The sequence below is a fragment of the Oratosquilla oratoria genome, chromosome 5 (genome assembly GCF_046742065.1).
Source record: "Oratosquilla oratoria isolate Oo_2021 chromosome 5, ASM4674206v1, whole genome shotgun sequence".
Lineage (NCBI taxonomy): Eukaryota > Metazoa > Arthropoda > Malacostraca > Stomatopoda > Squillidae > Oratosquilla > Oratosquilla oratoria.
The window spans coordinates 16,019,507-16,042,584 of NC_134781.1; the positions used below are offsets into that span (position 1 = coordinate 16,019,507).

A 23,078-nucleotide genomic window follows, 5' to 3' on the forward strand; every position below is an offset into this window, starting at 1 on the left:
ACCTCCTCATTTCTCACTCTATCTAGCCTAATAACCCCCATCATACTTCTCAGACACCTCATCTCAAACACATTCAAACTCCTTCTCTCTTCCTATCTTATGTTCCATGTTTCTGCCCCATACAGTGCTGTTGGCACAATCACTCCTTCATACAGTCTTCTCTTTGAATCCATTCCCAAATGTCTATTCCTCATTACACTTTTTAATCCACCAAGGCATTTACTCGCTTCTCTCAATCTACATTCTACCTCCACCTCCACTCCACCTTTTCCTGCCACATTTGCACCCAAGTATCTAAAACTATCCACTTCCTCCAGTCGCTCTCCCTTAATGCTCATTTCCAGTCTGCTGCCACTTTCACCCCTTGAACATCTCATCACCTTACTTTTACCCACATTTATCTTCAGCTTTCTTCTATCACATACTCTCCCAAACTCTGTCACCAGCTTCCTCAATCCCTCCTCCAATCCTGCCACAACCGCAGTGTCGTCCACAAACAACAGCTGGCTCACCTCCCACTTTTCTCCATTTTCTTTAACCATCTCCAATCCCTGACCCACTACCCTTGCATTTACCTCTCGCACTACCCTATCCATGTACAAGTTGAACAGCCAGGGCGACATAATGCATCCCTGACGAAGTCCCACCTTTACCTCAAACCACTCACTCTCTCCATTTCTAATCCTGACACAAGCTCTACTACTCTCATAAAAACTCTTGACAGCTCCCAAAAGCTTTCCTCCTATCCCGTATATCCGCAAACCCTCCCACAGTGCCTTTCTGTCTACTCTATCATAAGACTTTTCCAGATCCATAAAAGCCCAAAAAACATCCTTCCCCTTTCCTATGCTTTCTCACATATCTGTCTTACCACAAAAATCTGATCTACACAACCTCTACCCATCCTAAATCCACACTGTTTCTCACCAATAACTCCCTCTGTTCCTCTCCTAATCCTCTCAATCAAGATCCTCTCATAAGCCTTCCTAACTACACTTAACAAGCTAATCTCTCTGAAACTACTACATTCACACTTGTCCCCTTTTCCCTTGTAAAATGGAACTATAAAGGCACTCCTCCAGGCCTCCGGCACTCTACCCTCTCTCCAGCAAACATTAAATAACCTCACCAGCCAGTCCACCATCATTGTACCTCCTTTTTTTAGACATTCTGCATGGCATCCATCCAGACCAGGTGCCTTACCTGCTTTCATCATCTTAACAACTGCCTTCACTTCATCCTTCCTTATTTCTCCTCCATTTTCCTCACTCATCACGGTCATTTTCTTAGCATTTCCCACTGCAGCTATCTTTCCCTCCCTATCATCCTTCACATTTAGCAACTCCCTAAAATATTCTGCTCATCTTCCCCTTACTGCCTTCTCTTCCATTATCATCTCTCCATCTGCACCTTTTACCTTTTCTTCTCTACTTGATTCGCCTCCTCTTCCTCTCTTAATTTCTTTCCAAAACATCTTTTTATTACTTTCAAAATTTTCTGTCAAGCTCTTACCCCATTTCACATCTGCTCTCCTCTTTGCCTCCTTTACCCTTTGCTTTACTTCTCTTTTCTTTTCTTTGTACCTCTCATATGACTCCCTCGTCCTATTTTGTAACCAATCTGTGAAAGCTTGCTTCTTCTCTTCTACAACCTTCTTTGTTTCCTCATCCCACCATTCACTACCCTTCCTTCTATTTCCTCCTGTCCTTCTTGTTCCACACACCATCTTTGCACACTTTGTGACTCCCTCCTTGAACCATCCCCATTCCTCCTCCACTCCTAGCTCTACTCTATCCTTCACTCCCTCCCACTCCTCCTTCAGCTTCTTCTTGTACTCCTTCTCCTTTTCCTTTTCATTTAAAGAGTTCACTCTAAGCACCTCCCTACCTTTTGTCCTTTTCCTCTTTCTCCATCTATCCTCCACTCTCAACTTACCTTCCACCAAAAAATTATCTGATATTCCCCCACCCTCTCTCCTTAGCACATGTACATCCTTAACTCTTCCTATCATACTCCTAACTACCACTACATAATGCATTAGCATTCTATCTACCACTCTTCCATCCACCACCCTCTCCCATGTGTACTTATGCTTGACTTTCTTCCGAAACACTGTATTTGGTATCATCAACTCTCTTTCTAGACACATTTCCATCAACTCTCCACTATGATTCTTTCCTGGAACTCCACATTTCCCAACCACTCCATCAATTGGATCATTTCCTACCCTAGCATTAAGGTCTCCCAGTAATATTACATTGACATTTCTCCCTAATCCCTCTATGCACTCATTTAAATCTATCCAAAAAGCCTCCCATTCTTCTACACTCTTCTCACTGCCAGGCCCATATGCACTTAAAAAAATCCACATCTCCTTTCCCAGCTTCACCTTCATCCACATTATCCTTGAGGAAACCTCCTTCCACTCCATTACATGTTTGTACTAAACATAAACCTTTTCAAACCAATAACAAATAACAAAACACATCAATCAATATCTAAGAAAGTAGTAAACTTACCTAAACATGAAATAAATAGAAAATGTGTAGGTCTTGCTCTATTAACAAGTATACATACATACACTTACCTGCTTCTACGTGAAATAGTGATCCTTCTGCAAGATCCTTCGGAGTTTCCTGTGCATTTTCCATAATGAATACTCCATTTCCCTTCAGTACTTGGACTTTCTGTTGAGGTACACATAAGACATTTTTCAATTCACTTGATAGACATGATTAAAAACACCTAACCTGCTAGTCAGTAAATCAATAAATCAGGCATAAATAAATAAATCTATATAGCATCCATATACATATATATATATATATATATATACCAATACATATAAAACAAAGAAGCTGACAGAAAAGTGGGAGGAAGGAAAGATAGAGTAGAGCTTGGAGTGAAGGAGGAATGGGGACATTTCATGAAGGGAGTTGCAATGTGTACAAAAATGGTGTGTGGAATGAGGAGGATGAGAGGAAATAGAAGGTAGGGTAGTGAATGGTGGAATGATGAAGTAAAGAAGGTTGTAGAAGAGATAAAACAAGCATTCACAGACTGGTTGCAAAATAGGACAAGAGAAACATTTGAGAGGTACAAGAAAAAATAAAGAGAGAGAAATAAAACACAAGATAAAGGAGGCAAAAAGGAGAGCAGATGTAAAAGGTGGGAAGAGCATGACAGAAAAATCTTGAAAGCAATAAAAAGATGTTTTAGAAGGAAATCAAGAGAGGAAGGGAAGGCAAATCATGTAGAAAAGAAAAGGTAAAAGATGCAAATGAAGAGATGATAATGGAAGTGGCAGCAGTAAGAAGAAGATGGGCAGAGTGTTTTATGGAGTTGCTAAATTTAAAAGAGGACAGGGAGGGAAAGGTGGTTGCAGTGGGACGCCCTAAGAAAATACATACATACATATACCAACAGCTTTTTCCACCTTACAAGAGAGGTAACCAAAGTAAAGTGATGAGATATACAAGGGGAGAAAGTGGCAGCAGACTGGAAGTGAGTATTAAGGGGAAAAGACTGGAGGAAGTGGATAGCTTTAGATATTTGGGTGCAAATGTGGCAGGAATGGGAGGAATGGAGGTGAAAGTAAAATGTAGATTGAGAGAAGTAAATGCCTTGGGGGATTAAAAGGTGTAATGAAAAATAGACACCTGAGAATGGATGCTAAGAGGAGATTGTATGAAAGAGTGATTGTGCTGACAGCACTGTATGGGGCAGAAACATGGAACATAAGAGAGGAAGAGTTTAAAAGTGTTAGAGATGAAATACCTGAGAAGTATGGTAGGGGTTACTAGGCTGGATAGAGTGAGAAATGAGGAGGTGAGGAGGAAAATGGGGGTGGTAAGGGAGTTGGGAGATAGGGTTAATGAAAGGAGTATTGAGATAATTTGGACACATTGAAAGAATAAGTAAAGAAAGATTAGTAAAAGAGGTGTGGAAGGCAGAGGTGGATGGAGTAAACATGAGGGGGCAACCAAGGATGGGGTAAAAGGGGCATTGGTAAAGAGGGGAATGTCTGTTGAGGAAGGAAGGGCAAAGACAGATGAAAGGGGTGAGTGAAGAATGGTTGTGTATGGATGAGGCTATGATGCATGGAAGGGAGTGGGTGGGGAAAGGGGAGGGTGAATAGTGTGAATGATATTTTGATGAAGGCTGAAGGGACTTCTCCCCTTCTTCTCTTTTTCTGCATGAGGGGATGGAGAGGGGGGGATCACTGATTAAATGAAGTAGCCTTGCTGTGGATGTGCTGTGTCTTGATACACTGCTTCTGAACAAGGGCAGTGGGTGAGATGCAAGGATAACTAGTCATCCAGGAGGAGCCAAGATAAGAAGGAGGGACAAAATAAGCAAACATGGATTTGGAGAAAGCATATTACAGGATTGACAGGCATTCTGAACTATGTTCTGGATATATAGAATAAAGGGAAGTTTACTGATGGTCAAAAGCTTTTACACAAGTAGTAGAATTTGTGTGAGGGTTGGGAATGGATGAAGTTAATGGTTTGAGAAAATAATCCGAAACAAAAACTAGAAATGGAGGAGGTAGATGAATGGAAGATGAAAAGTAGAAGGTGGATGACGGAAATGAAAGTGGAAGAGAAGACTGGAGAGGGAACATACTGTGGAACATGAAATGAGTCACGTAGTCTACATACCATATATCCCACAGGAACACCCCACACAAAGTCGCCCTTTTGGAGGAAGATGAATCCAGTCTCGAAGCGCTCTTCTGGCATGCACAAGCTCTGAGCAACATAGACTACTAGATCTTTGTCACCTTCCACTTTGTAGAACTTAAGGTCGTTGAATTTCTTCACAATTTTCTCATCTTCTTTGTAAAGTGAATCTGTCATGGAGAAGAATATAAATTCTTATGATTTGAGAAGCACTGCAAAGGAAAAGAGTCCACTGAGGCAACTGAGTACATTGTGTGACATGTGGGTGACCAGGTTTTCAATGCATGTTGAATGCAAATTTCAATATAAGACCATGTTGCCTGCAACTTGGTAACAGTGTTGCTACATGAAACATGGGAATTGTTTACTATTACTATAATAACCCAGCAGAGTATACATAAAATAGCAGCAAAGAATACCCAAGCCTTCTTGAACAAATTGGAACAATGACTCATAACAGGATGGAAGGCTCACCCCTGGAAGTCACACCAACTAACGAAAAGAAAAGAAAAGAAAAGAAAGAAAAGAAAAAAACATTATATATATACATATATATATATCCTCTCAATCAAAACCCTCCCATGAGCCTTCCCAACTACACTTAACAAATTGATCCTCTGAAACTACTACACTCACACTTATCCCCCTTTCCCTTGTAAAGTGGAACTATACAGGCACTCCTCCAATCCTCCAGCACTCTACCCTCTTTTAAACAGACATTAAATAACCTCAGCAGCCAGTCTACCATTACTATTCCTCCCGTTAGACATTCTGCACGACACCCATTCAACCCAAGTGCCTTACCTGCTCTCATCATCTTAACAACTGCCTTCAACTCATATTTTCTTATTCCTCCTCTATTTTCATCATTCAACACTCATTTTCTTAGCATTCCCACTGCAACTACCTTTCCCTCCCTATCCTCCTTGACATATAGTAAATCCCTAAAATACTCTGCCCATCTTCCTCTTACTGCTGACTCTTCCATTATCATCTTTCCATTTGCACCTTTTACCTTTTCTTTTCTACTTGATTCGCCTCCTCTTCCTCTCTTAATTTCTTTCTAAAACATCTTTTTATTACTTTCAAATTTTTCTATCATACTCTTACCCCATTTCACATCTGCTCTCCTCTTTGCCTCCTTTATATTATGCTTTACTTCTTTTTTCTTTTCTTTGTACCTTTTATATGATTCTCTTGCCCTATTTTGTAACCAATCTGTGAATGCTCATTTCTTCTCTTCTGCAACCTTCTTTGCTTCCACATCCCACCACTCACTACCCTTCCTTCTATTTCCTCCCATCCTCCTTGTTCCACACACCATCTTTGCACATCTTGTGACTCCCTCCTTGAACCATCCCTATTCCTCCTCCACTCCTAGTTCTACTCTATCCTTCACTCCCTCCCACTCTTTTCTCAGCTTCTTCTTGTACTCCTCCTTTTCTTTCTCATTTAAACAGTTTACTTTAAGCTTTACAAGGAAAAAGGGGGCAAGTGTGAGTATAGTCATTTCAGAGGGATCAACTTGTTAAGTGTAGTTGGGAAGGCTTATGGGAGGGTTTTGAATTAGAGGAGTAGGAGAGGAACAGAGGGAGTAAAAAGCTTCCATTTCCTCTACACTCTTCTTATTACCAGGCCCATATGCACTTATAAAAACCCACATCTCCCTTCCCAGTTTCTCCTTCATCCATATCAACCTGGAAGAAACCTCTTTCCATTCCACCACATGCTTACCTATCTCTTCACTTACTAGTACAGCCATCCCTTCTCTCCCTCATCCTCTCTTCATTCCTGACACCCTCCCATATGTATATTAAAACTAAATGGTCAAATCCTTTTACTGGAGAGAGAAAAAAAATATATATATAAAATATATACATAGGCCAGACATTTAATTTGATTCAAACATCCCAAACTACATTTCACAAGCACCACGAACACAGCACAACAAAAAACTACACCAGCAGCATACCACTCAAACATCTATAACAACCTACCTATACAACACAAAACCACACACTCAGATCACTAATAAAGCCTTTCAAGACAGATTGCCCCATAGAAAAGAACCCTCCCACACCTGATAAGAACAACAAATGTGGCCATCCAGGATTAAAACAGTACCATTATTTTCTATGGTGGATTCCTCTTCTTTTTTCTTGGATTCTGGACTGTGTTTTCCTTCCAACTGTGCACCAGGAGCCTTTTCTGTAAAGTGTAAAAAAAAAAAAATATTACAATGGTGATGATGATATGGTTTAATGTCACAAACTACCCCTTAGCGGGAGTCTAGGATGGTACCCCTTATAGAGTACTTTATAACATGGAATTTAAAGAACCATGCCCTTAGTTCAGCTTTACCAGTGGCATGGTTTGAAGCACCATCCCCTTGACCTTAGCTGCAAGTAATGAGGCCACAACCCACTCAACCAACAATCTCCCACTATAGGAAAACAAGAAATCTTAAAACCTGATTGTGCCTTCAAGGTCATACATATAACAGACTGGCTTAGAAGCTCCTATCAATTAAAAAATTCATTTATCTATCTATATATCAATGGCTCCTTCCCCCTTCATATGGGAGGCAGCCAAATCAAAGGCATTCCCATCCACCACCCTTAGCTCCTTGCGGAAGAAGGCATCTATGGCTCCTACCCACTGCCCAGGTCAAAAGCAATGCAGCAAGACACAGTACATCCACATCAAGCCCGCTTTCCTTAATCAGCGACCCCCACTCTCCGTCACCTCATGCGGAAAATAGCAGAGACGGGAGAAGTCTCTTCAGGTTGCATCAAAATATCATTCACACACAACCACACCCCACCCACCCTTCATGCTGCATCAAAGTATCATCCATATAAACAGACAATTCAAAAATACAAAAATAATAATACCATGAACAGCTTGATTGTTGACTCTTAAAACTTCATTCCTTCCTTTTAATTTGGACTTTTTGCGTATCACTTTCACCTGGTCTTCCTCAGTCTCTTCATAACTGACTTTTTCAAAGTTCCAATATTCAAGAGGCTTGTAACTCACTCTCCCAGATCTTGTCAATTGAGCTGAAGAGTCTTTGTAGAAGAAGAAAAAAAAAAAAGTGAATCTTCAAGATTATGTAATTGGCAATTGCCAACAAGTCTATCAAAATAACCATGTATGTAGCTTTTATAAGTACGATGTTTCTCTTGTTTTATCAAGTATCTGATAAAGCCGTAACAAGTGAACCACCATACTAATAATAAAGGCATCATAATCATAATCTTTTAAAAAAGATACCACAAGTGATGTCACATTGTCTTGCAGATAGTTACTAATTTATTAACCCCTTCCATACGGTGACGCCTACGTAGGCGTCATGAGGAGCAAGTGGGTACGTGAGGATGCCAACGTCGGTGTCTTAATTATATTTTTTGTAGTTGTACCTGCGTGACCCCCATACTCTGTAAACTGGCTTCATCATATTTTCTATGGTTATCAAAATTCACGGGTGAAAGAGAGAACGACTGATACAGCGGTGACTTTATTTTTTATAATGCGAGTATTATGACGCAACATCGTACGTCTGGCAGCTAATGCTGCCCGCGAGATTTTGGCCCGGAGTGAAGTGGTTAACCTCTTCAAGATGAGTCAAATTCTCGCGGGCAGAATCAGCTGCCTGGGGTAAGATGATGCATCACAACACTTGTATTATAAATTATAAAGTTAAAGCTGTATTGCTTGTTCTCTTTCACTCTGAATATCAATAACCATAGAAAATATGATCAGGCCAGTTCACAGAATATGGTGGTCACTCGGCTACAACTATAAAATACATGTAATCAAGATGCTAATGCTAGCCTCCTCACATACCCACTCACACTTCATGATGCCTATGTAGGCATCACTGTGTGGAAGGTTAAACAAATTGCATTGTATGACCAATAAAAATGAAAAAGAGAGAGAATGTGATACCTTTCTTCTCTATGACCGACACATGACATTTTCTTTTCTTCGGAGAAGGAAAAGCTGGGACACCTGCTTCTTTATAGATGTCCTCTTCATCAGACCAGGTGAGCTCTGAAAAATATGTTTTTGTTAAAAAGATTTCATTAACTGCCAATTTCACTCACCATTTTTTTCTGGATGTTTCTGAGATGAAGTGTCCCAGAAACAGAATAGATTTTACTATCTATATACCAAGGGCTTTCCCACCCTTACTAGGGAAGTAGTCAAGTCAAAAGGCAAGTATTCATTCCCACCCATTCCATTTCCATCCATCAACTTTCCCTTCTTCTCATCTTAGCTCCTTATAAATGATGGGTCATCCCTGTATCCTGCCCTCTGCCCTGGATCAGAAATTTTGTAATATGACACAGTACACTGCTTCTGACCCAGGGCAGCGGGTGGGATACTGGGATAGGTATTACACAAATGGATAATGAGATATGTGGATGTGAGGTACAGAATGGGGAAGGGAAGCTGTCAGACAGGGTAGATCAAAGGATGCTGAGGTGTTATGTGGGTATGTAAAGAACAAAGAAAGACAGTGTGGAGAACAACTGGATGGAGTGAGCTTAAGAGGAAGACCAATAATATGGTGAATGGATAGGGTGATGGGGCTTAAAAAAAACCTGTCAAATAGGGAAGAGAGAATGCAAAAGATAGGAGGAGGAAATGAAAGGATTTTGTGAATGGATGACATAGGCTCTCATTTGTTTCATGAATTACTCTGAGTGAATGAGGAAGCAGGAGCAGTGGGTGAAGGCTGGGTTGGGGAGGGGTAAACCCTACTGCAGTAGAGGTGAACTTCGTTGCACTGCCCTTGACCTGAGTTGTGTCGTGAACAGGAATGATCCTCTCCATGAACTACACAGTGGAGGACTGGGATGGCCCATGAGGTACTGGGATGGGAGGGACATTAAATAGATTTTATTTATGTATGCAGTGATTTATGTCCCGCCTAAAACTCATGCATGGAATGAAAGTGAACACTTCAAAATGTTGGAAGACACAAGAAAAACACTTAATGAAATATCTAAGAAAGAGGGAAATCTGGTAATTATGGGTGATTTTAACTCAAAAGAAATATGTTGGGAAGAAATGACTGTGAAAGGTCGAGAAGATCACTGGGGAAATATATTACTGGAAATGACCATTGATTATACATTGACACAATGAGTCATGGAAAATACCAGATATAAAAATAATGATAAACCCTCAAGATTGGATTTGATATTCACATCAGAACTCAAAATTGTGGATAAAATCGAATGCAAGACACCAATTGGAAAAAGTGATCACATACTACTAGAACTAGAATTAAATGAAGAAACAAATATAGAAATAAATGAAAAACACAGAAAAGGAAGACTAATGTATAACAAAACAGATCTTGGGAAGCTTAGAAAATTCTTTCAAGAAGAAAATTGTGAAAAATTTAACCCCTTCAATACAGGCCAAAATCTCGCGGGCAGCATTAGCTGCCAGACGTGCAATGTTGCGTCATAATACTCGCATTATAAAAAATAAAGTTACCAGTGTATTCCTCATTCTCTTGCACCCGTGAATTTTGATAACCATAGAAAATATGATGAAGCCAGTTTACAGAGTATGGGGGTCACGCAGGTACAACTACAATATATATAATCAAGACGCCGACATCGGCAGCCTCGCATACCCACTTGCTCCTCATGACGCCTACGTAGGCGTCATCGTATCGAAGGGGTTAATAATGAAGAAACAAAGGTGGAAGGGAAATGGACAATTTGGAAGGAAATCTTTAATGAAGGAGTGGACAAGTATGTACCTAGACAAAAACAGGAGAGGGTATACATAAAATCCTGGTATAATAAAAAGTGCACTGAGGCAAAAGACTGAAGCGATAAAGCCTGGAAAAGATGAAAGAGGAAAAAAAATCTGACAAATGGAAAATATACACCAAACTAAGAAATGAATATATAAAAATACATAGGGAAAAAGAAATTGTGAAAAGAACATAATAGACAAATGTAAAGATCAACCCAAATTATTTGATAGATATGTAAATGGCAAACTAAAAAATAAACAGGAAATACTTAAATTACGTCAAGGTAACTTAGAATACACAGATGTAGAAATGGCAGATATTATGAACAAACCAAAAAGAAGATCTACAAAACTGTGATCAAAGAAATGATGTAAGATTTCCTCCAATGAAGGAATATATTACTCAGACTGAAATAAGGAATCAAATATTAAAGCTTGATGTTAACAAATCACATGGCCCAGACGGAGTTGCAAAATGGATACTAAAGGAATGTATAGATGAACTAACAGGAAAAATATACATAATAGTTGAATGCTCACTCAAAGAAGGAAAATTACCAGGAGACTGGAAAAATGCCATTATAGTGCCAATATATAAGGGGGGAATAAGGAAGACCCAACAAATTATAGACTGGTGTCCCTAATGAGTACAATAGTTAAAATTTGTGAGAGAATCATCAAAGATAGATGGACAAAATATCTGGAGGAGAATAATATACTGAACCTGAGGCAATTTGGATTCAGACAGGGAAGATCATGTACCACTAATTTGATTTGTTTCTATTCAAGATTGATATATTGCAAGAAAGGGAAGCCTGGGCAGACTGTACCTTCCTGGACTTACAAAAGGCATTTGATAAAGTACCACACAGAAAATTGCTATATATACTGGAAACAATAGGAGGCATACATGGAAAATTATTGAATTGGATGGAGGACTTCCTACATGGAAGAAAAATGAGAGTAATGCTCAGAGACAAATATTCAAAATGGGAAGAAAGGAGTAGTGGCGTCCCACAGGGGTCAGTACTAGCTCCGATAATGTTTGCTATATATGTGAATGACATGGACGAAAGTATTGAATGTTACATGAACTTTTTTGTGGATGACACAAAATTATTAAAGATAATAAACTCTGAGATAGACTGTGACTCATTACAGAGTGATCTGAACAAAGTCTCAGAGTGGAGCAAGAGATGGAAAGTAGAATTCAATATCAAGAAATGTAGTATAATCGAATTTAGGAAAAGCAAGAATGGGATATCAGGACAGTATAAAATTGATAGAAAAGAAGTAAAGAAAGTAAATACTGAAAGGGACCTAGGAGTAATTATCACCAGTCATGTCGCCAGATAAACATATTAATGAAATAGTAGGAGAAACATACAATTTGTTGAGATCAATAAAGGTGGCCTTTAAATACCTGGATAAGGAAATGATTAAGAAAATATTACAAACACTGATAAGGCCAAAACTGGAATATGCAGCACTGATATGGTCACCCAGTACAAAAAAAGAATATAAGGAAATTAGAAAGAATACAAGTAGAGAAGAAAAGGTAAAAGGTACAGATGGAGAGATGATAATGGAAGAGATGGCAGTAAGAGGAAGATGGGCAGAATATTTTAGGGAGTTGCTAAATGTGAAGGAGGATAGGGAAGGAAAGATAGCTGCAATGGGAAATGCGAAGAAAATGAGAGTGATGAGTGAGGAGAATGGAGGAGAAATAAGGAAGGATGAGGTGAAGGCAGTTGTTAAGATGATGAAAGCAGGTAAGGCACCTGGTCTGGATGGATGCCATGCAGAATGTCTGAAAAAGGGAGGTTCAGTGATGGTGGACTGGTTGGTGAGGTTATTTAATGTTTGCTGGAGAGAGGGTAGAGTACCGGAGGAGTGGAGAAGTGCCTGTATAGTTCCTCTTTACAAGGGAAAAGGGGACAAGTGTGAATGTAGTAGTTTCAGAGGGATTAGCCTGTTAAGTGTAGTAGGGAAGGCTTATGGGAGGATCTTAATTGAGAGGATTAGGAGAGGAACAGAAGGAGTAATTGGTGAGGAACAGTGTGGATTTAGGATGGGTAGAGGTTGTGTAGATCAGATCTTTGTGGTAAGACAGATATGTGAGAAAGCTATAGGAAAGGAGAAGGATGTTTTTTGGGCTTTTATGGATCTGGAAAAGGCTTATGATAGGGTAGACAGAAAGGCACTGTGGGAGGTTATGCAGATTTATGGGATAGGAGGAAAGCTTCTGGGAGCTGTCAAGAGTTTTTATGAGAGTAGTAGAGCTTGTGTCAGGATTAGAAATGGAGAGAGTGAGTGGTTTGAAGTAAAGGTGGGACTTCGTCAAGGATGCGTTATGTCCCCCTGGCTGTTCAACTTATACATGGATGGGGTGGTGCGAGAGGTGAATGCTAGGGTAGTGGGTCAGGGATTGGAGATGGTTAAAGAAAATGGAGAAAAGTGGGAGGTGAGCCAGCTGTTGTTTGCGGACGACACTGCGCTTGTGGCAGGGTCAGAGGAGGGATTGAGGAAGCTGGTGGCAGAGTTTGGGAGAGTATATAATAGAAGAAAGCTAAAGATAAATGTAGGTAAAAGTAAGGTGATGAGATGTACAAGGGGTGAAAGTGGCAGTAGACTGGAAGTGAACATTAAGGGAGAGTGACTGGAGGAAGTGGATAGTTTTAGATACTTGGGTGCAAGTGTAGCAGGAAAAGGTGGAGTGAAGGTGGAGGTAGAATGTAGATTGAGAGAAGCGAGTAAATGCCTTGGTGGATTAAAGAGTGTAATGAGGAATAGACATTTGGGAATGGATGCGAAGAGGAGACTGTATGAAGTAGTGATTGTGCCAACAGCACTGTATGGGGCAGAAACGTGGAACATAAGAGAAGAAGAGAGAAGGAGTTTGAATGTGTTTGAGATGAGGTGTCTGAGAAGTATGGTGGGGGTTACTAGGCTGGATAGAGTGAGAAATGAGGAGGTGAGGAGGAGAACAGGGGTGAAAAAGGATTTGGGAGATAGGGTTGATGAAAGAATATTAGGATGGTTTGGACACATGGAAAGAATGAGTGAAGAAAGACTAGTAAAAGAGGTATGGAAGGCAGATGTGGAGGGAGTGAACATGAGGGGACGTCCTAGGATGAGGTGGATGGATGGGGTGAAGGGGGCTTTGGGGAAGAGGGGAATGTCTGTTGAGGAAGGAAGGGAGAGGACGGAAGACAGAGGTGAGTGGAGGGTGGTTGTATGTGGATGATGTTGTGATTGCATGAGGAGGAATGGGCAGGGGGGTGGGGTGGTATGTGTGAGTAAATTTTGACACAGCCCGAAGGGATTTCTCCCCGTCCTCTCCTTATATGCAAGGGGGGACGGAGAGGTGGTGTCGCCGATTGAATGAAGCGGCCTTGCTGTGGATGTGCTGTGTCTTGCGACACTGCTTCTGACCCAGGGCGGTGGGCAGGGTGCAGGGATGACCCGTCATCCAGGAGGTGCTCAGATGAGAGGGAGGGTGGGAGGGGTGTGGAGTGTATGTAGGGATGAAATGGGTGGGAGTGTTTTTATGCCTTTCCCTTTTTGGCTACCTCCCTTGTAAGGGGGAAAAAGCCTTGGTATATGTATGTATGTATGTAGAAAGAATACAAAGAGCAATGACAAAGATGGCCCAAACACTTTCAAACCTGACATATGAACAAAGACTGGCCAAACTGGAATTGCCGACCCTGGAACAAAGAAGAGAATGAGGGGACCTATTAACCATCTACAGAATTATGAAAGGAAAGGAATGCCTTGATAGATTGGACTTATTAAAGTGGGACAGAGGAAAAACAAGAGGACATGTAATGAAACTCAAAAAAGACAACTACAGAAGAGATCTGAAAAAGAACAGCTTCCCGCACAGAGTGATAGATATATGGAACAAATTGGACAAAAAAATAGTGTGAGCAAACACAATACAGGGGGTCACCGCAATTCGACCGTTCACAATTCGAATTATCGCAAATTCGACAGTAGCTAATTTATATCCAACCCTCAAGGTTCGACAGCCAGACTCGACAATTCGACATTCAAATCTCGCGTGCCACCCATCCGGTCGAATTTGCTGCCACTCCCGATGCGCCACTCTGTCTCACTCTTGCCCCAGCCAAGGTCCATATAGTATATGGACCTTGGCTCCAGCGATCGTTGAAGCAAGCCACGCTCCGCTGTTCCACCTCCACCATGCCGCACAAATCCACCTACGGCCCCACCCCTAAGAAACACACTTTCCTGCCTTTCAAAGATAAGCTTGAGCTTATAAGAAAGTGTGAGGCAGGTATGGCTCATTCTGCCATTGCAGCAGAAATGGGTGTCCCGAGATCAACAGTATCAACGATTTAGAAGAACAGGGACAAGTACCGCCAGGCCGCTGCATCAACATCTTCCACGACTTCCCTTGTTCTCCGTAGCTCAAGGGACTCCCGTCTCGACACGATGGAGGACATGTTGATCAAGTGGATAGAGGACAGGACACAACGCAAGATGCCAATCAGCATGGGGCTCGTGCAGGAGCGTGCCTTGTCACTGTGGGAGGACTTGCAGGCCACAACATCCACCACCAGCAGGACACTAGAAACATTCACGGCGAGCAGGGGCTGGTTCCAGCGATTCAGGGAGCGAGCTGGCCTCCACAACGTCACCATGAGTGGGGAAGCTGCCAGCGCGGATGAAGAAGCTGCGAATGTCTTCCCTGCCTTCTTCAAAACACGAGTGGAGGAGGGCAGCTTAATGTGTTTAATAAACAAAATTAGATATAAATGAAGCCTTTAATATTACTGATTTAGTCTAAGTTAGTGTTTTTTAGAGATCATAGTGATATTTTGGGGGGGTCTGGGCTGGAGGTCGGTCCCTATCCCCCCTAATTACAATGTATTCCTATGGGAAAAACTGCATTATGATTCGACAAAACCCAGGTTTGACCAATGATAGACCGCCCCATCCATGTCAAATTGCGGTGACCCCCTGTACAAGAATTTAAGAACAAACGTGATCTTGCAAGATACAAAAACAGGTCACCACGAGCATGGCTCCCCTTCCCATAAAATACAACTAGGTAAATACACACACATGTACATACATATGAATTAAATATAGTAGCCTTGCTGTAGATGTGCTGTGTCTTGCTACACTGCTTCTGACCCACAGCAGTGGACAAGATGTAGGGATGACCCGTCATCCAGGAGGAGCCAAGATAAGAGGGAGGGAGGTGGGGTGAATGGGAATGGAGTATGTGGGGATGGAATGGGTAGGAGTGGATTTTATGCCTTTGTTTTTTGGCTATCTCCCTTGTAAGGAGGAAAAAGCCTTTGGTATATTTATGTACATATTATATGGAAGCACATATACATATATACTTTCTGATTAATTTACATACCTGCTAGTTCAAAATTATACACCTTTCCAGAAGATTTATTGCTGATTGGTTTGACTGCATCACCTGCAAAGGATATTTCATTACTTATCAATTCTGTTCACACACACACACACTTAAACTTATTAAGATCAATGAAAGTAGCCTTTGACTACATGGATGAAGAAATGGTAAAGAAAACATTAGTTACACTTATAAGACCAAAATTGGAATACACTGCGACACTATGGACACCTAGTTCTAAAAATAAACATAAAGAAACTAGAAAGAATTCAAAGAGCAATGACAAAGATGGCACCAACACTCACTAATTTGACATATGAACAAAGATTGGATAAACTAAATCTACCAATCCTGGAACAAAGAAGAGAAAGAGGTGATTTGCTAACCATCTACAGAATTATGAAAGGGATGGAAATTCTTGATAGAGACGACTTACTATAGAGGGACAAGAAAAACAAGATGACACGAGAAGAAACTTAAGAAGGACAGTTACAAAAGAGATCTGGAAAAGAATAGCTTCCCACACAGAATGATAGATATCTGCAACAAACTGAATGAGGAAACAGTGAGTGTTAAAACTATACAAGATTTTAAGAACAAACTGGATGCGGAAAGATACAAAAGTGGGTCACCACTAGCATAGCTCTCTTCCCATAAAATACAACTAGGTAAATACACACAAAAAGGCTTTTTCCCAATATAACAGATTGATTAATCTTAGCTTTACTTCTTAGATTAGCTATACCCAAGTCTAGCAAATCCATTTTCCTTCCTGTTACAAATCTGTTTCCATATATCTTCCCTGTTACATAAGCAAGCATTCATTCCTACATCCTCTTCACATTCCATTCTGTTTTACCTGCTACCACATTTGTGAAGTAACATCCACATCACCAGCTCATTGAAACTTAGGCTCCATAGGAAAGAGTGACCATGTTATAACTGAATTTCAGCCGGAGGATGAGGAAATAGAGCCAAGGAATGAATCACATAGGCAAGGAAAACTTAATTTTAGGAAAGCAGATTACTTAGAGTTGAGAAAATTCTTTGAAGAACCAAACAGGGAGTTATTCATGAATACCAATGGAATAGGGAGAAAATGGGAAATCTTTCTTGCCATTTGCAGCTGGGGTGTGAACAAACATGTACCAAAGACTAGTGGAAAGAAGAAGCAGAAACTGGACTGGTTCAACAGAAGGTGTGAGACTGCAAAAAAGGCCAGGGATGTCGCTTGGGGAAAATGGAGAAAGAGAAGAAGCAACAAAACAAAAGAAGCTTACATATAAGCTAAGAATAATTATATAAGAATTAGCAGGGAGGAAGAAAGTAATTTTGAGAGAGGTATGGTCAATACATGCAAAGATGAACTGAAACTGTCTTACAGTTAGTTAAATAATAAATTGAGACACAGGGAATTAATTACCAAGTTAATAGTCGGTGGTGAGGTCTTTGAAGAAGACTCAGCTTAGGCAGAAATAATGAATGAAATTTTCCAATCAACCTTCACAAAAGAGAGCACCTTTTTGGAAGAAAGTAAGGGAAAAAAAAAAATTCTCCCCTCACTTTCTTCCAAAAAAAGATATACATGTAGAAGTGAGGGAAGTTCTCAATCTCTTGGGATCATTGAATGTAACAAAAGCTTCAGGACCTGACAGGATCTCCAACTGGATACTTAAGAGAATATAGGGAACAACTAGATGACAAGATTCTGTCTTGTTACACATGTTCATTGAAAGAAGGCAATGTGCTGCCTGATTGGAAAAGGGCAAGTGTGGTGCCACTTCAAAGGTAGGAAATAAGGAGACACCACTAAGAATGGCCAGTATCACAGATCAGCACTGTAGTGAAATTACTGCCATCTCTTCCATTATCACCTTTCCATCTGCACCTTCTACCTTTTCTTCTTTACATGATTCACCTGCTCATCCTCTCTAATTTCCTTCTAAAACATCTTTTATTACTTTCAACATTTTGTCACACTCTTACCCCAATTCACATCTATTCTCCCCTTTACCTCCTTTATCTTATGTTTTACTTCTCTTCTCTTTTCTTTGTACCTCTCATGTTCTCTTGTCCTATTTTGTAACCAATCTGTGAATACTCATTTCTTCTCTTCTACAACCTTCTTTGCTTCATCATCCTTCTGTCCTCCTTGTTCCACACACCAACTTTGCACACCTTGTGACTCCCTCCTTGAAACGTCCCCATTCCTCCTCCACTCCTAGTTTCTATCCTTCACTCCCTCCCACTCCTCTCTCAGCTTCTTCTTGTACTCCTCCTTTTCTTTCTCATTTAAGCAGTTTACTCTAAGTACCTCCCTACCTTGTCCTTTTCCTCTTTCTCCATCTATCCTCCACTCTTATCTTCCACCAAAAAATTATCTGATATTCCCCCAATCTCCCCTTACATGTACATCCAAAACTCTTCCTACTCTTTTCCTTGTTACCACTTTATAGTCCATTAAAGCCCTATCTACCACCCATCAATCCACCACCCTCTCCCATGGGTACTTTTGCTTGACTTTCTTCATGAACACTGCATTTGCTATCATCAACTCTCTAGACACATTTCCACCATCATCTCTCCACTATGATTTTTTCCTGGAACTCCATATTTCCCAACCACTACTGTGGGCATGGAATGGGTTGGTGTTTGCATTGGCTGGTTACCTTCCAAGGAGGAAGAAGCCTTTTGGTATATATACATATTACCCTTGTGTTCCATCCTGTCACATAATTATCCATAAACCATATTCTACTTATTTTTCTATTTTTTACCTCCATCTTTCTTCTGTGTGGGGCCATCCTCAGGCTTGCCACCAACAACAGCTTCATCTTCCTTGTGGGTCCCCAAAGTTGACACATCTAATTTGGGTGAAGATTAGTTTGCAAAATATTACTATGAATGCAATATACAAATTAAATACATATACAATGATCTACACCTCACTTACACTGGGGCTGACCAGGTCAAAACTTTCATTCTTTATAGGACTAAAATACAAAGATGGAGCCCCCTAGTAATGTTATAAATTTCACCCCAAAAAGCTTCAACACATTATGTTTTTCATATTCCAAGTCTCATCCCTGTTACCACTGTGCTACAGAACAACTGCCTTCATACTTTTATTACAATCTGACATGTAATCACTAAATTGAAAATACTTACTTTTCTTTTTTCTACCTCGACGTTTCTTCTCTGGTACAGAAACATCCTTGGGTTTGTCATCTTCTTTGTGGGTTTTTTCAGTGAATACATCTAAATCTGGAAAAAGCATATATTTATATATATATATATATATATACATACACATACCAAAGGCTTTTTTTCCCCCTTACAAGGGAGGTAGCCAAAAAACAAAGGCATAGAAACCACTCCCACCCATTCCATTCTCTGTGTCAATTTATTTCTCATACATACTCCCTCATTCCCCATCCCCCACCCACTCCCCCTCTAGCATCACATTTATCTTCAACTTCCTTCTTTTGCACACCTTCCCAAACTCCATCACTAACTTCCTTAATCCCTCTTCTGATCCTGTCACAAGCGCAGTGTAGTGCGCAAACAACTGGCTTATCTCCCATTTTTCTCTATTTTCTTTAACCATCTCCATTACCTTTGCATTTACCTCTCGCACCACCCTATCCATGTATAAATTGAACAGCCAAGACGACATAACACGTCCCTGGCCAAGTCCCACCTTTACCTCAAACCACTCACTCTCTCCGTTTCCAATTCTAACACAGGCTCAACTACTCTCATAAAAACTCTTGACTACTCTTAACCCCTTGAGTACCGGATGTGTGTTTTGTGACACCTGCGTGTCACGGCTGAGTGCACCCGCCAGGAACCGAGCGTGCTCCCCGTGACACGCACGTGTCACAGTTATAAGCTGTGTGTATTGAGGGCTCTCAAGGCCTCGGTTTCTGGGTTATTTCTACCCACGTGGTGGCAAGTGTCTGTGTTTACAAACATAAGGCTCCAGCCATTTGTGGGACGGTTTGAAACGTTTGTTTACGTAAGGTTGACGGGTCGGTAACGAAGGGGTTAACAACTTCCCCCTATCCCATATATCTGCAATACCTCCCACAGTACTTTCCTGTCTACCCTGTCTTAAGCCTTTTCCAAATCCATAGAGGCCCAAAAAAACATGCTTACCTTTTTCTAAAGCTTTCTCACATATCTGCCTTACCACAAAAATCTGATCCACACAACCCTTACCTGTCTTAAACACACACTCCTCCTCACCAATTACTTCCTCTCCTAATCTTCTCAATCAAAACCGTCCCATAAACCTTCCCATCTACACTCAACATACTGATCCTCCTGAAACTACTACACTCACACTTGTCCCTTTTTTCCTTGTAAAGTGGAACTATACAGGCCTTCAGTCCTCTGGCACCCTCTTTTAGACAAATATTAAAACTTCAACAGAGTCCACCATCAATGTACCTCCCTTTTTTAGATACACTGCATGACACCATTTAACTCAGGTGCCTTACCTTCTCTCATCATTCTAATAACTACTTTCACCTCATCTTTTCTTATTCCTCCTCCATTTTCCTGCCTCATCACTGTCATTTTCTTGGCGCTTCCCACTGCAACTACCTTTCCCTCCCTATCCTCCTTCACATTTAGCACATACATATACCAAAGGCTTTTCCCACCTTATAAGGGAGATAGAGCCAAAAACAAGGCATAAAAACCACTACCACCCATTCCATCCCTATCATACTCCACTCCCCCTCCACCCTCTTATCTTGGCACCTCCCGGATGACGGGTCATCCCTGCAGCTTGTCCACTCCCCTGGGTCAGAAGTTCTGTCACAAAACACAGCACATCCACAGCAAGGCCGTTTCATTAAATCAGTGACCACCCCTCTCCGTCCCCTCATGTAGAAAAGGAGAAGAGGGGGAGAAATCCCTTCAGGCTCCATCAATTTATTTCTCATACATACTCCCTCACCCCCATCCCCCACCCGCTCCCCCTCTAGCATCACAGCATCATCCACATACAACCCTTCTCCATTCACCCCTATCTTCTGTCCTCTGGTGTCCTTCCTCAACAGACATTCCCCTATTTCCCAATGCCCCCTTTAACCCCATTTTACTTACTTCTCTTTTTTCTACCTCGACGTTTCTTCTCTGGCACAGAAACATCCTTGGGTTTGTCATCTTCTTTGTTGGTCTTTTCAGTTAATTCATCTAAATCTGGAAAAAAAAAACACACATACATACATGCATACATATACCAAGGCTTTTTCCCCCTTACAAGGGAGGTAGCCAAAAAGGAAAAGGCATAAAATCATTCCCACCCATTCCATCCCTGAATACATTCCAACGCCTCCACCCTCCCTTTTATCTTAGCACCTCCTGGATGATGGGTCATCCCTGCACCTTGTCCACTGCCCTGGGTCAGAAGCAGTGCCACAAGACACAGCACATCCACAGCAAAGCCGCTTCATTAAATCGGTGACCCCCCTCTCCGTACCCCCATGCATAAAAGGAGAAGATGGGGAGAAATCCCTTCAGGCTGCGTCAAATTTTGATCACGCATACTACCTCACCCCCCATCCCCCTGCCCATTCCACCTCATGCATCACAACATCATCCATACACAACCATTCTCCATTCACCCCTGTCTTCCGTCCTCTCCCGTCCTTCCTCAACAGACATTCCCCTCTTCCCCAAAGCCCCCTTCACCCCATCCATCCACCTCATCCTAGGACGTCCCCTCATGTTCACTCCCTCCACATCTGCCTTCCATACCTCTTTTACGAGTCTTTCTTCACTCATTCTTTCCATGTGTCCAAACCATCCTAATACTCTTTCATCAACCCTATCTCCCAACTCCCTTTCCACCCCTGTTCTTCTCCTCATTTCTCACTCTATCTAGCCTAGTAACCCCCATCATACTTCTCAGACACCTCATCTCAAACACATTCAAACTCCTTCTCTCTTCCTCTCTTATGTTCCATGTTTCTGCCCCATACAGTGCTGTTGGCACAATCACTCCTTCATAAGGTCTCCTCTTAGCATCCATTCCCAAATGTCTATTCCTCATTACACTCTTCAAACCACCAAGGCATTTACTCGCTTCTCTCAATCTACATTCTACCTCCACCTTCACTCCACCTTTTCCTGCCACATTTGCACCCAAGTATCTAAAACTATCCACTTCCTCCAGTCGCTCTCCCTTAATGCTCACTTCCATTCTACTGCCACTTTCACCCCTTGTACATCTCATCACCTTACTTTTCCTCACATTTATCTTTAGCTTTCTTCTATCACATACTCTCCCAAACTCTGTCACCAGCTTCCTCAATCCCTCCTCTGATACTGCCACAAGCGTAGTGTCATCTGCAAACAACAGCTGGCTCACCTCCCGCTTTTCTCCATTTTCTTTAACCATCTCCAATCCCTGACCCACTACCCTTGCATTTACCTCTCGCACTACCCCATCCACGTATAAGTTGAACAGCCAGGGGGACATAACGCATCCTTGACGAAGTCCCACCTTTACTTCAAACCACTCACTCTCTCCATTTCTAATCCTGACACAAGCTCTATTACTCTCATAAAAACTCTTGACAGCTCCTAGAAGCTTTCCTCCTATCCCATATATCTGCATAACCTCCCACAGTGCCTTTCTGTCTACCCTATCATAAGCCTTTTCCAGATCCATAAAAGCCCAAAAAACATCCTTCCCCTTTCCTATAGCTTTCTCACATATCTGTCTTACCACAAAAATCTGATCTACACAACCTCTACCCGTCCTAAATCCACACTGTTCCTCACCAATTACTCCCTCTGTTCCTCTCCTAATCCTCTCAATCAAGATCCTCTCATAAGCCTTCCCAACTACACTTAACAAGCTAATCCCTCTGAAACTACTACATTCACACTTGTCCCCTTTTCCCTTGTAAAGAGGAACTATACTGGCACTCCTCCACTCCTCTGGCACTCTAGCCTCTCTCCAGCAAACATTAAATAACCTCACCAACCAGTTCACCATCACTGTACCTCCTTTTATTAGACATTCTAAATGGCATCCATCCAGACCAGGTGCCTTACCTGCTTTCATCATCTTAACAACTGCCTTCACTTCATCCTCCATTTTCCTCACTCATCACGGTCATTTTCTTAGCATTTCCCACTGCAGCTATCTTTCCCTCCCTATCCTCCTTCACATTTAGCAACTCCCTAAA

General features: G+C 41.4%; 1 protein-coding gene across 1 annotated transcript in view; it reads right to left on the bottom strand.

Moving 5' to 3' along the window:
* Window positions 1–23,078, bottom strand: part of LOC143025378 (uncharacterized) — a 55,282-nt gene that overhangs the window by 5,258 nt on the left and 26,946 nt on the right. Inside the window, exons 10-18 of the mRNA XM_076184930.1 lie at window positions 20,986–21,081; window positions 19,039–19,134; window positions 18,648–18,734; window positions 15,871–15,933; window positions 8,637–8,741; window positions 7,580–7,756; window positions 6,810–6,893; window positions 4,665–4,855; window positions 2,588–2,687 (exon numbers count right to left, since the gene is read on the bottom strand). Of these exons, the coding sequence (XP_076041045.1) occupies window positions 2,588–2,687; window positions 4,665–4,855; window positions 6,810–6,893; window positions 7,580–7,756; window positions 8,637–8,741; window positions 15,871–15,933; window positions 18,648–18,734; window positions 19,039–19,134; window positions 20,986–21,081 (999 nt within the window). The remainder of the gene's footprint in view (window positions 1–2,587; window positions 2,688–4,664; window positions 4,856–6,809; window positions 6,894–7,579; window positions 7,757–8,636; window positions 8,742–15,870; window positions 15,934–18,647; window positions 18,735–19,038; window positions 19,135–20,985; window positions 21,082–23,078) is intronic.